The sequence below is a fragment of the Aulonocara stuartgranti genome, assembly GCF_965226115.1.
Source record: "Aulonocara stuartgranti genome assembly, chromosome: 20".
Lineage (NCBI taxonomy): Eukaryota > Metazoa > Chordata > Actinopteri > Cichliformes > Cichlidae > Aulonocara > Aulonocara stuartgranti.
Window position 1 is genome coordinate 25,521,045 of NC_138956.1, and position 12,036 is coordinate 25,533,080.

At 40.0% G+C, this 12,036-nt stretch overlaps 2 protein-coding genes across 2 annotated transcripts in view; both read left to right on the plus strand.

Moving 5' to 3' along the window:
* slc12a5b (solute carrier family 12 member 5b) overlaps nt 1-9,450 on the plus strand; it is a 41,080-nt gene extending 31,630 nt beyond the window's left edge. The window contains exons 16-26 of the mRNA XM_082518103.1: nt 106-210; nt 283-451; nt 553-748; nt 913-1,082; nt 1,219-1,350; nt 1,500-1,607; nt 1,854-1,970; nt 2,170-2,363; nt 3,910-3,924; nt 4,015-4,148; nt 5,587-9,450. Coding sequence (XP_082374229.1) covers nt 106-210; nt 283-451; nt 553-748; nt 913-1,082; nt 1,219-1,350; nt 1,500-1,607; nt 1,854-1,970; nt 2,170-2,363; nt 3,910-3,924; nt 4,015-4,148; nt 5,587-5,678 — 1,432 coding nt within the window. The 3' untranslated portion in view covers nt 5,679-9,450. The remainder of the gene's footprint in view (nt 1-105; nt 211-282; nt 452-552; nt 749-912; nt 1,083-1,218; nt 1,351-1,499; nt 1,608-1,853; nt 1,971-2,169; nt 2,364-3,909; nt 3,925-4,014; nt 4,149-5,586) is intronic.
* A 749-nt stretch (nt 9,451-10,199) lies between these two features.
* LOC309697723 (ammonium transporter Rh type B-like) lies at nt 10,200-11,662 on the plus strand (the record flags this gene model as incomplete). The annotated part of the gene is made up of 1 exon (XM_082519839.1): nt 10,200-11,662. The coding sequence occupies exon 1, from the start codon at nt 10,232-10,234 to the stop codon at nt 11,660-11,662; it is 1,431 nt and encodes a 476-aa protein (XP_082375965.1). The 5' UTR covers nt 10,200-10,231.
* Between the last annotated feature and the right edge of the window lie 374 nt (nt 11,663-12,036).

The window sequence follows — 12,036 nt, forward strand, 5'->3', positions numbered from 1 at the left end:
TTTGAGAAAGGATTCTTTGATAAAAGTCACAGAGTAGTCTATTTTTTATGTATCTGGATGCTGTAGGTATGACCAGAGCTAATAATTTAATGTGCTTTGAGACAGAGCTGAGAAGGAGTGGGGTGATGGGATACGTGGGATCTCGCTCAGCGCTGCTCGCTTTGCTCTGATGAGGCTGGAGGAGGGACCACCACACACAAAGAACTGGAGGTCAGCTCATCTTTAATAGAGCTGGTTGGCTTTTGCCTGTGATTATCACTGACTGATTTTGTTTGTTATTAGGCCTCAGATCCTGGTCCTAGTGAGCATGGACGCTGAGCAAAACATCGAGCAGCCTCGTCTTCTATCTCTGACCAATCAGCTAAAAGCTGGGAAGGGTCTGACTATTGTTGGCACCTGTGTTCAAGGAACCTTCCTTGACAATTACACTGAAGCTCATAAGGCAGATCAGGTCTGTTACTCTTTAACACACACTTAAACTTCTGACACATGCACAGAAGAATCGCCACTTTCTCTAACAGCTGCGCCTGCCCTCTATCTGTGTCCCTGCAGTCGTTGCGTAAGTTGATGGAGACAGAGAAAGTAAAGGGCTTCACTCAGGTCGTCATCTCCTCCAACCTCAGAGATGGAACATCCCACTTGATTCAGGTTGGAGGACTTGGAGGTCTGAAGCACAACACGGTGATGGTCAGCTGGCCCCGTAACTGGAAACAGCCTGAGTGCCACCAGGAATTTAGGAACTTCATTGGTAAGTTATCAAGTGAAATAGAAGCTCTCTTAGTTGTTAATAAACATCAGCATCAAATATTATACCAAATACCAAATCAGGGGCATTGAAAAAGTTTGGTAAAAAAGATAGGTAATCCTTTGCTCTGCCCCCCATCGGGTTACTTTTCTCCTGTTCCTCTGTAGAGGTGGTTAGAGAGACAACTATAGCCAGTATAGCCTTGTTGGTTCCTAAGAATATTTCCAGCTATCCATCCAATGGAGAGCGTTTCACTGAAGGCCACATTGACGTGTGGTGGGTTGTCCACGATGGAGGCATGCTAATGCTTCTGCCTTTCCTCTTGCGCCAGCATAAGGTGAGGAACAAGAAACTGTGGATTCTTTTCACTTAAATGAGCACAAGTTAAGTGTGATAGTAGTGTGTTTGGAAAAAAAAAACACTGTCTTCGAGGCACATTGGTTACGTCGTTATCGTTTTTTTTCTTGCTATAGGTGTGGAGGAAGTGCAAGATGCGTATTTTCACTGTAGCTCAGATGGATGACAACAGCATCCAGATGAAGAAAGACCTCATCACCTTCCTCTATCACCTGCGCATTGACGCCGTAGTGGAAGTGGTTGAGATGGTGAGAGATTTGTCTGGCACATATTCTGTGCTCACAAACAAATCCTGCCAGGAGCGGCCTAAAAGAACAGTTTCTCGGAGGATCCCTTTTTTTGCCGTTATTCCAAAGTAACACATGGATTTCATGTGACGTGTGTTTTTCCTTTACAGCATGACGGTGACATCTCAGCCTATACCTATGAGAAGACACTGATAATGGAGCAGCGATCACAGATCCTCAAACAAATGCATCTGACCAAGAATGAAATGGAGAGAGAGGTAAGCCAGGAATCTTCATACTATCTGTAACCGGAAAAACAAATTTAATTTTAGCTACGTTGACAGCCAAAGCACTGTTTCATTATCACTATGGGCATTAAATATCCGCTCTGGGGAAAGGAACTGCTTCATGATGAGGTATCTGTGTCTGTACATGTTTACACTGATTTGCAGATAGAAAAAAATGAACTCCAGTGGGAATATAGGAATCAGATGATGTTTTTTGTTTGTTTGTTTTTCTCACAGATCCAGAGCATTACAGATTCATCCCGTGGGTCCATACGGCGTAAAAATCCATCTGCCTTGCGGTCACAGCGAAGCGCTGAGGAGGGAGCTGGTGCAGCAGAAAAACTAGAAGAGGAGGTAAAGCTGATCCAGTGTGTAATGTACAGTACTTCTGTCCTCACTTCCTTCAAACACCTGTTGCATTTTATGCCAGGTTTTAGTTTTTCTAGTTGCTGCTCAATTATTCCTTACAGTTCACTGATCAAAAATCCACCTTTTCTGACAAGCGTCTCTTTTCTCTGTATCACCCGCTCATGTGATGGTGTTTGTCTGTCAGCCTGGGGCCGTCTCCAACCCAAAACAGGTACAACTGAGCCACAGCAAGAATGTCTCCACACCAACCAGCCCCACGTCCCCTGCTGCACCTGCAGGTCGTGCTGTCGTCTGGCCCGACAACAAGGGTGCGGAAAAGGAGAAGAGCCTCCTAACAGCGACCTCGGAAGCGGGCAAAGACTTCTTCAACATGAAGCCGTGAGTGATCTGTCAGCTTATTTTAGCTCAGCAATCCTGCACAGGAAACGGGCATCGCACCCAGGATAGTAAGATCAGCCAGAGTTTTAAAAGTGACCGTCTAAACTTGTGCAAACATGCTGAGAAAAACAGCTGTGATCCATCAGGGCATGGATGTGTGGCCTCTGGGATGTCTGGCAGCAGGATGTTGGGCCCTCTGGGTCTTGTTGGTTGTGGTGTGGTGTTTCTGTGCAACAGGCTTGTTCTGGCACATCCTCTGAATGTTTAATAGGATCGAGTTTGGAAGAGTTAACGCCAGTATGAGTCACGTTACCAGTAACTGTAATGTTGTAGCTAATCCAAATGACCCACACAGTCATTTGTAAATATTTGTGCGTATCGACCCATGTCACAGGACTTAAAGCAACACTGTGGCAAACAAAACTTTGAACTTAACAGTGACATGAAAAAGAATTAGTTCTGCAGTTTATTCGTCTTCTGTCACATGATCGTCAATCGTGGTGTGAGAGCATTTCTTTCATTTCATCTAATTCATAATTGCACACCAAATTACTGTCATGTTTTGTGTATTTGTAGTTCAGTTAAATTTAATTTATACAGTGTCAGTTGACAACATCACCATTAGCCTAAGGTGCTTTATATTGTGAGGCATATTCCTTCAGCAATGCTCAGTCACACTAGGGAAAATAGGGGTAATCTTACTGTGAGAGGGTACAATGAAATTGCTATCTTGTTGCCTTTGAAACAGTTGCTTTGAAGAAGAGCACCAGATGTGGCAATCACTCGTAACTTCAGGGCCTCACTGATAAAACGGCAATAAGAATGAGTCAGCCTGCTATCAGTTTGCAGTTGACAGGGTTCAAATTTGGAAATACATGCAATATGTTTTATGGTAATACAACAATGAACTGTGATGTTGGCTACATACACAGAAATTCACATTACTTACATCAGAGTCCAGAAAGCATGTTGTGTTGGAAGCCTACATAAATGTATCCACAAATAGTGGCTATAATCTGCAGTGACATGCACGCAGAAACTTTGCATTTATGCGCCCCAGGGTGGCTGTGGCTACAATGTAGCTTGCCATCACCAGTGTGTGAATGGGTGGATGACTGGATATGTAAAGCGCTTTGGGGTCCTTAGGGACTAGTAAAGCGCTATATAAATACAGGCCATTTACCATTTATTTACCATATAAGAGTATAACCATAATGCAACTAGTTGTGTCGAGTCCCTTATTGCAAAGGGACATATTGTAGATGAGTGGCACTCATCTGCTCATCTCACAGACTCAGACTGACAATCTGTCTGTATTTATAAATGATGTGATATCCCATCCAGTCACCTTGATATTAAAAGTTGCAACAGGTGTTTATAGGTGTTACATGCTCAAAATCACAGTGTATATCCATATTAGGACATTAAAAACTACTACAGTCTTCTGTTCACTTCTAAAGATGCTCAGTCAATATAAAAGATTTAACCACCAATAAATGTAGCCTTCTGTGTGACCATATATTGTTTCCTTCTACACATGCTCCAGGGAATGGGAGAACTTGTAAGTATTTTCATTTTTAGACACCGTGAGTTGAGCTGAGCGATCGATTTAAAAATGAAACCTGCTGTGACCCAATGTTTCCTGCCTCAGGAACCAGACGGACGTGAGGCGTATGCATACAGCAATGAGGCTCAATGAGGTCATCACGAAGAAGTCCAAGGAGGCAAAACTTGTCCTGCTCAACATGCCGGGACCACCAAAGAACCGTGTGGGCGAAGAAAACTGTATCCTACATCTCACATACTGTTCGTCATATGTCTTAGTTCAGTTCACATCATCATTTTACTTAAGGATAAATTATTCATCTTGCAGTTTCAAAGAAAGTGCTTTATAGTAAAAGGAAATTATAATGGGCCGGGCTTTCTGCTTCAGGCTCACTCGTTGACTTTTCTTTAAGCAGAGGGTTGAAAGAGGCACAAACATCGTTACTTAGAACTGTAGAAGGAGAGTAATATTTGGTGCTGTCAGGAGATAAGGTGGAGGAGGTGCAGACTATAGATCAGGAAGGCCAAAGCTCAGAGCAGGACATACCAGCTTTCAATGATCCTAGGTAAGGGCAAAATGACAATGTCTGAAGTCCATTATGGAAAAGAAGTAACGGGTAAGCTACAACTCTGGAAGTAAGGGATTTGCTGCATGGCAGTTTATCCCAGGAAAACTAGGTCCCCTTCCAGTATTCTGAATAAAGTCTTTTCTGCCTATTTCAGCCCTCTGTTTCCTGTGATCTGCGTACAAAGAGAACCATATTTGTTACACTGAAAGCTCTAGGATTACCTCGCTAATCCATTAATCTCATTTCATAGTGCACCCCTCAGGAGACCACAGCTTTTGTCTTAGTGTTTTGCTCTTTGTTTAGGTTTGCTTTCAGTCAGTGTTTGGTTAATGTTTGGTATTAAAACTACTTGTCAAGATTTTTTTAAAGATCGTGGTTTGGATTAAAGGAAAGATTTTGCCCTGCACTATAAGAATTGACGCTTAGGAGCTCAGTCTGTCCAGTCAGTGATGCTGATTGGTACTGATAAAGGGTCTGTTGAGGTCCCAGTATCAAAGGACACTTAGGCATCTCTGACACTCAAGCAACAAAAATTCAGTATATGGTACCCTGGGAATGAGGACATACTGCTTATTTTAATTATTTCTCACTTGAAATAGGAGTCATGCTGCTCGCATCATCGAATCATCATCTTTCTCCCATCTATGTGACCCTTTGACAAGGCATCTGCATGATAAACAAATTATGTTGTAATAAATGAACGAAAGAACGAACGAAAGCATGAATCTTTGGACTCAAACTAGTAGAAATAAATATATTACTGTAAAAATTACAGAAAAAGTTCTGGTAGTTATTGTACAGGCTGTCATAATTATAAAATGGAAAGAAAGCATTTTTCTGTTAGCATGAAGTAAAAGGGTAGTAAAAGGGTAAGTGGGGTAAAACATCAAGTTAACTTGAAGAATTTTGTTTTTGCACAGCATTGGTGAAAATTGTAGTCTGAGTCCATGTAGTCTGAGCATGATGTAAGCTGCTGCACGTTCCTTAAATATGTACGGTAGTCCTTTCACTTCACTAAGATGAAAATGGACCTTTGCGTCACATAAAGTTAGCGAATGACCAGAAGAATATGGAAAGAAAAAAACTCCTTGACTGCGATTGTTTCCCAGACATGGAGTTTCTTGAGGTGCTCACTGAAGGTCTCAATCGGGTCCTCCTGGTGCGTGGAGGTGGACGCGAAGTCATCACCATCTACTCTTGAACTGCCTTCGTGAGCTCACAACAGCACATACATGGACTCTGCCCTCTCCTCCCTTCTCACACATCCATTCTGTCACCTGCCACCACACGTTGTACTCAGAGTTTTCAGGTGAAATACTATGTAGACTCAGCTGAATGAGGTTCCAGGTAACCTGTAGAGTACATAGTACACAGAATCGTGCACTCCAGTGATTAACTTGAGTACATAGTTGTTATCACCCAGGTCATTGTTCTCGACTCATCAGGTCAAGAACAGTTCAACAGTTTTAGAGATTTTAATTACAAACACAAGAGACAACTGTAAGTTTTCCTGATAAAGTAGAAGTTTGCCAAATATTAAAATCAGCTTTGTAGTCTAAGTGCTTTCCATTTGGCTTTATGTCATTGCTTTACCACTTCTATTTATTTTCTGTCATGTAGTATTGATGTTATTTATATATTTATTCACATGACAAGTTGTGTTTTTTCTGTTTTTTTTCTGTTTTTGTTCCTAGTGTGGTTATAAATATTTAAAAAAAACAGTGGGATCAAATTGATTTGTGACAGGTATGGACTCCTAAAATAGTGTGTTATCTGTGTTATCCTTTGTTTTGTGACATTAGAAGCACTAAAATAGATTATTAAATAAATCAACATTTTATACATTTTTATTTCAGTTTTTTTTTCATTGTGTGTTTGAGGGAAAAAAGATTTTTAAAGAAAATGTAAAGATTTTAGAGAAGACATATATTTAAAAAGAGCATCTCTAAATGCACACCACATCAAACCTTGAAGGCAGTAGCAGACCACTCCTGGCAGCTAAGAATAGGACACTGAGGCAACAATTTATACAGGGTCACAAAAATTGGACAATACTTGAAAAAAAATCATGTTCTGATGAATCTCAATTTCTGTTTCAACGTTCAAGTGGTAGAGTCAAAATTTGGCATATTTCTTTTCCAACTATTTATTTATGAGTGACTTATGTATGTATGTATGTATATATATGTATATATTGTACTATTCTTAGTTAGTGTATTGTCTGTCTTGTCTTAATGTTGGTTTAAAATGGAGCACTGTAACAAAAAATAATTTCCCCCAGGGATCAATAAAGTATTCTGATTCTGATTCTGATAAACAACAAGAAGGAATGGTTTCATCCTGCCTTGTCTTAATGGTTCAGGCAGCTGGTGGTGCTGTTATACATTTAGGGCCCTTAATATCATTGAACCCCACAGCCTACCTGAGTATTGTTGCTGACCATGTCCATCCCATTATGATCACAGGGTACCCATCCTCTGATGGCTGCTTCCAACGGGAAGTTTAGATCATCTTAAACTGGATTCTTGAATATGACAGTGAGCTCACTGCATTCAGAATCTCCTCACCATCACCAAATCTCAGAACACATTTGGGATTTGCTGGAGCAGAACATTCAAAATCTTTGAGGAACGTTCCCGGTGCCATGCTACATTTATGCCACAAAGAATTGTTACATTCACAGAAGGCTGTTTGCTAGTATTTACCAGACAACCAAGCCAGCAGACTAACTCTCTGTTGGCTTTAATAATTACCTGACAGAGAGGAGAACAGCATTGATCTTCTTGTATAGATCTCAGCAAGAGACAAAAAATAAGAGCAGCTCCCAAAATATTAAACATATGTTTATCAATTAAATTTGCTATTGTGCTTATGCAGGCCAAATGAAAATGTGAAGGAAATAGCTGTTATATTAAAAAGGCAGAAAATCTAGAGTGACGAATAGAAGATATATTGAAGAATTGGAGAAGGTACATGTTAAACTTTTAGTATGACTTAGGCATTAAATATCCTGACTATCAGAAGATGGGCATTTTGTGTGTGGCCATGTATATAAAATATATTTAAATCTCTTTGAGTATGCTTTAGTCATTTTAATTATTTAATGGCATAGACATGAAGTTTTTGGTAGAGCTTTTGACTTGTTAAACTCAAACAATTTTGTAAAACTTTAGTAAGATAGGGCCATTTCCCCAGAATGTGCATAGTTTATAATGTCAGTATTGAAACAGTGTTTTCAGCAATGATAGTTCTTTTCTCCAAGTATGTATGTAGGCTATACAGTACACAGAGAATTTGATATTAGTTGAGTTTTTCCTCTTGACCTAATGGTTTTGTACAGAAATTTATACACAAAGACATAAAGAAAATTAGCCTAAGGGTTTCAAAAAGTTGTTTTAGTTCTCCTCTGATTTATTGTAAATATGTTATTGATTCTGTAGCACATCCATAAAACCTCGTAATTACTTTCTGTTTGGTTAATATTGATGCAGTATGACACTAATAAAGTCAATTAAAGTTTGAAAGTGATTGCTTAGAGACAGGCCTGTGCAATCTTGTAATCAAAAGTGACAGTGACCACCCAGAAGTTGAGGGTTTTGCAAGTTCAACCTATACGCAGCCACTTGGTCACTACAACTATTTGCAATCAGTCGCTGAAAGTAAAAATTCAATGCAATCACTGGGCATCAAGCAACCAAATGGGTGATGTCCTAGTTTTACTTTAGTGCAACTGATCAGTTACAACTTAACATGCCCAGAGCCAGCACATAATGAAGACCACTCATCTAATTCAGTTTAGTTTCCCTGAGGAATACCATAATAGGAAATTCTTGCTGAGGACTGCATGCTGCACAGCCAGTGATTCTTGCTGATGACAATCCTCTCTGTGTGTAAGAGCAGCAATACATTGTAGCCAGTCTGAGGTTAAGCCTAAACTTCAATAGCTGCATTTTCTCCATGATAACTTTTTCATTTATCTTTGATTTAGCTAGTGGTTGTTTTCACTGTGTTATAGCAGTGCTTTTTGGCTCAACGAAAACTTGGAAGTGAACAGGATCCAGACAGTCCGCCCTTTTATCGGCCTTTAAGATGAAAATCAGCTTGTGATTTGATTATTGGTTGTTGTTGTTGTTGACTGTGTCAAGATGCAGTGCTAAAAATCTAAGGGTGCATATTTCCATTTCCACCATGGATAAAATTGCACTCTATTCCTGCTGACTAAGACTGAACATCAGATATTTTGGAGTAAATATCTAACTATCCAAATTTCAAGGGATGATTAATGCTTAACTTTCCTGACACCTATAATGTTTAACTCCCTAAATAACTTAGCATTTAATAATTACATTTCTGAGAATCTTTGAAACTTAACTTGATTCTCTCTGTCCTCTCTCTGTGCAAAAGCAGCAGTATATTCATTGAAGATATTTTGAGGTGAAACTTAAACTTGATTAGTTTCTCTCCATTATATGGTGGCTGTGTGCATCTTAGTCTAGTGTACACAAGATTTAAAAAAAGAAAGGTTTCAGCTTCAGGGGCTCTGTAGTACAGCCCTCAATGTTTCCAAAACTGAAAAGCGTGAGTGCAAAACTATATAATAACTAGCAAAAACAACAAAAACGGAAATTATTTTTGAGACATATTACGGTTGCAGGGCATTGTGGGTGACTACAGTATGCAGGAATTTAGAGTTACATTTTTAGAAGTTTCATGGATAGAGAGAGTGTGTAGCTGTGTGTGTGTTTGACACCTGTGTTTGTGTGTAGAGCATGTTGAAGTGTGACACAGCGACATGACGGGACATTTGTAATACACATCTGTGATTTTAGTTGTAGGGATAACAACTGTCATGTGTCTCAGTACAGGTTTTATAGATTTATAGGTTTAAGACACTTCGTTTTATCTACCATGTGCACAATCATATCGTGGTTTAAAGAAAAAATTTTGTATGTAAAAACAAAATCAAATGTTGGCACAAGATTAAAGTAATTTTAATAAAACAGTTGAAATATTTGTCATCTTTTCTAGTGCATCTCCTTTTGGCCAGAGTTCTTATAATTTGGGATTTTCTACATAGTTTTTAATCCAATTGCATTTTGACTTTTTTGTTTTTAATTCAGTTCAGTTTCGGTTCATTTTCAGTTTAGTTTTCATTGTTTGAAAATGTTTATTTTCGGTCTTTTTAATTAATAATGAGGAGGGCACATATCAAAGGCAAGATTTAATGTATATCTATAAATTTATGTGGATGCACTCAGACTCCTGGAACAAAAAATTGCAGAACATGAGTCACATCTGGAACATTTTGGCCGTGCACCAGCTGTTGTCCATCAGCTGGATCATGCAAGCAGAATTATCCTTTAATCCTGGAGGGCATGAAAATTTAATTACTTAAAAGAATATTTAATTTACAGAGTGTGACTAGAAGTTAAACATTCTGTGTGTTACACCCGTAACACCGAGACTCACTTTTTTTCAGAAATGGGACTTTCAAATAGATTTTTTTTTTTCATCTGTTACAGGGTACATGAAAGCTGTGGGAAAACAGAGGGTTTTCAACACACAGAAGAAAAGAGAATGCTGACTTTGCATGTCTTAATAACATGAGCAAAGTCCACATAGTGGCATTTCCCGGGGAGGAGAATATTGATGTGTTTCAGTGGGTTTACCAGTGCCTTTGACCTTCCTTATCTAAACAGAGTTAAACCAGGGTGCAAAACAAATGACTGTCACTCGCTCTAAAGAGCTGTCAGCATGAAGAAACAATCGACCAGTCTTCGAGTGCGGTTACCTGTGTTTGTGTTCATCGCAGAGGTGATTATTGTTGCCTTGTATTCAGCATTTGTTACATATGATGAAGAGGCTGATGCCAAATTTCAGACTAATCAGACCAACCCTATGCACAATGCAGTGTACAGGAACTACCCTTTCTTTATAGACATACACTTCATGATATTCGTGGGTTTCGGGTGCCTGCTGGCATTTTTCCGATTCTATGGTTTTGGGGGGATGGTTTTCAACTTCCTCACAGCTACTTTTGCCATCCAGTGGGCCATTCTGGTGCAGGGCTACTTCCAGTTTAGCCATGATGGTAAGATCCACCTCGGAGTGATCAATCTCATAAATGCAGAGTTTGCCTGTGCTGTGGTGCTGATATCGTATGGGGCAGTGCTGGGGAAGACCAGTCCTTTGCAGATACTGGTAATGGCTCTGCTGGAGGTTCCTGTGTTTGCCGTCACAGAATGGGTTGTGCTTAAGTATCTGAAGATCAATGATGCAGGAGGCTCCATTCTCATCCATCTCTTTGCCTGCTATTTTGGCTTGGGTGTCACTTTTGTGCTGTACAGGCCTAGTCTAAATGAAGGCCACGCAAAGGAGAACACAAGTTACCATTCTGACATCCTGTGTCTAATGGGGACCTTGTTCCTCTGGGTGTTCTGGCCCTCCTTTAACTCAGCTTTAGTCCTGAAAGGAGACGATCAGCACAGGGCTATCCTCCACACTTTCATTGGACTAAGTGCCTCTACACTTACAGCCTTTGCACTCTCTGCTATGCTGAATAAAAATGGCAAGCTTACCATGGCTGATATTCAGAACGTGACCCTGGCTGGAGGTGTGACAGTCGGGGCATCTGTGGATATGATGATATCACCTGTAGCTGCATACGCTCTGGGTGTAATAGGGTGTATTGCATGCATGTTGGGCTACAAGTATTTGAGCCCCATCTTGGCACGACGTTTGAGGATCCAAGATCAGTGTGGCATTCACAACTTGCATGGACTAACCGGACTTATATCCTGCACTGCAGGGATATGTGCCATACTGACAGCTAGTGAGGAGGTTTACGGCCCTAGTTTCTATGAGATCTTTGCCCACAGAGCACCAGTGGAAGGGGACCCCAAGCTACAAGAGCTACGGATGGTGATTCCCGGTTTAAAGGCAGGTTTGGGGAGGACTGCCCAAAAACAGGCTCTCTTCCAGGTTGCAGCTATATTCTCCACCATAGGACTGTCAGCGCTGGGAGGCATACTCACAGGCTTTCTCTTGAGGCTGCCATATTTTGCATCTCCGTCTGACGATTTCTGTTTTGATGACAAGCCATTTTTTGAAGTTCCTCCTGACTATGATTCACCAGTCAGACTTAAACACAGCAACACAAATAGTGTAGAAGACTCTACTGTGTGATGCTCAGCAGCCAAGGACTGTCAGTGCATTTAACTGGCATGATACAGGAAATATATATAAATGAGGCTATGTTATTGTTTGAGAGTAAAGAAAATTATTGCAATGATGGAAATATGTGTTATAGTAATTTTTTATTCTTTTTTTATATTAATTTCATTGTAAATGATATTTCACTAGTGATCACAGTGATGATACGGTCCAGCACAGCCTTATATTGATGGTCATTATGTTATTCGTTTCCATGTATGTAAACATTTGAGAAACTGTGTGTTAAAGAGCAAATTAGACATTGTTGTTTTTTCTACAAACCTTTGTAACCTTTGTAATATTACTAATTAATGGTCTACGGGGGAACAAGATAAACAGCTTAGAGC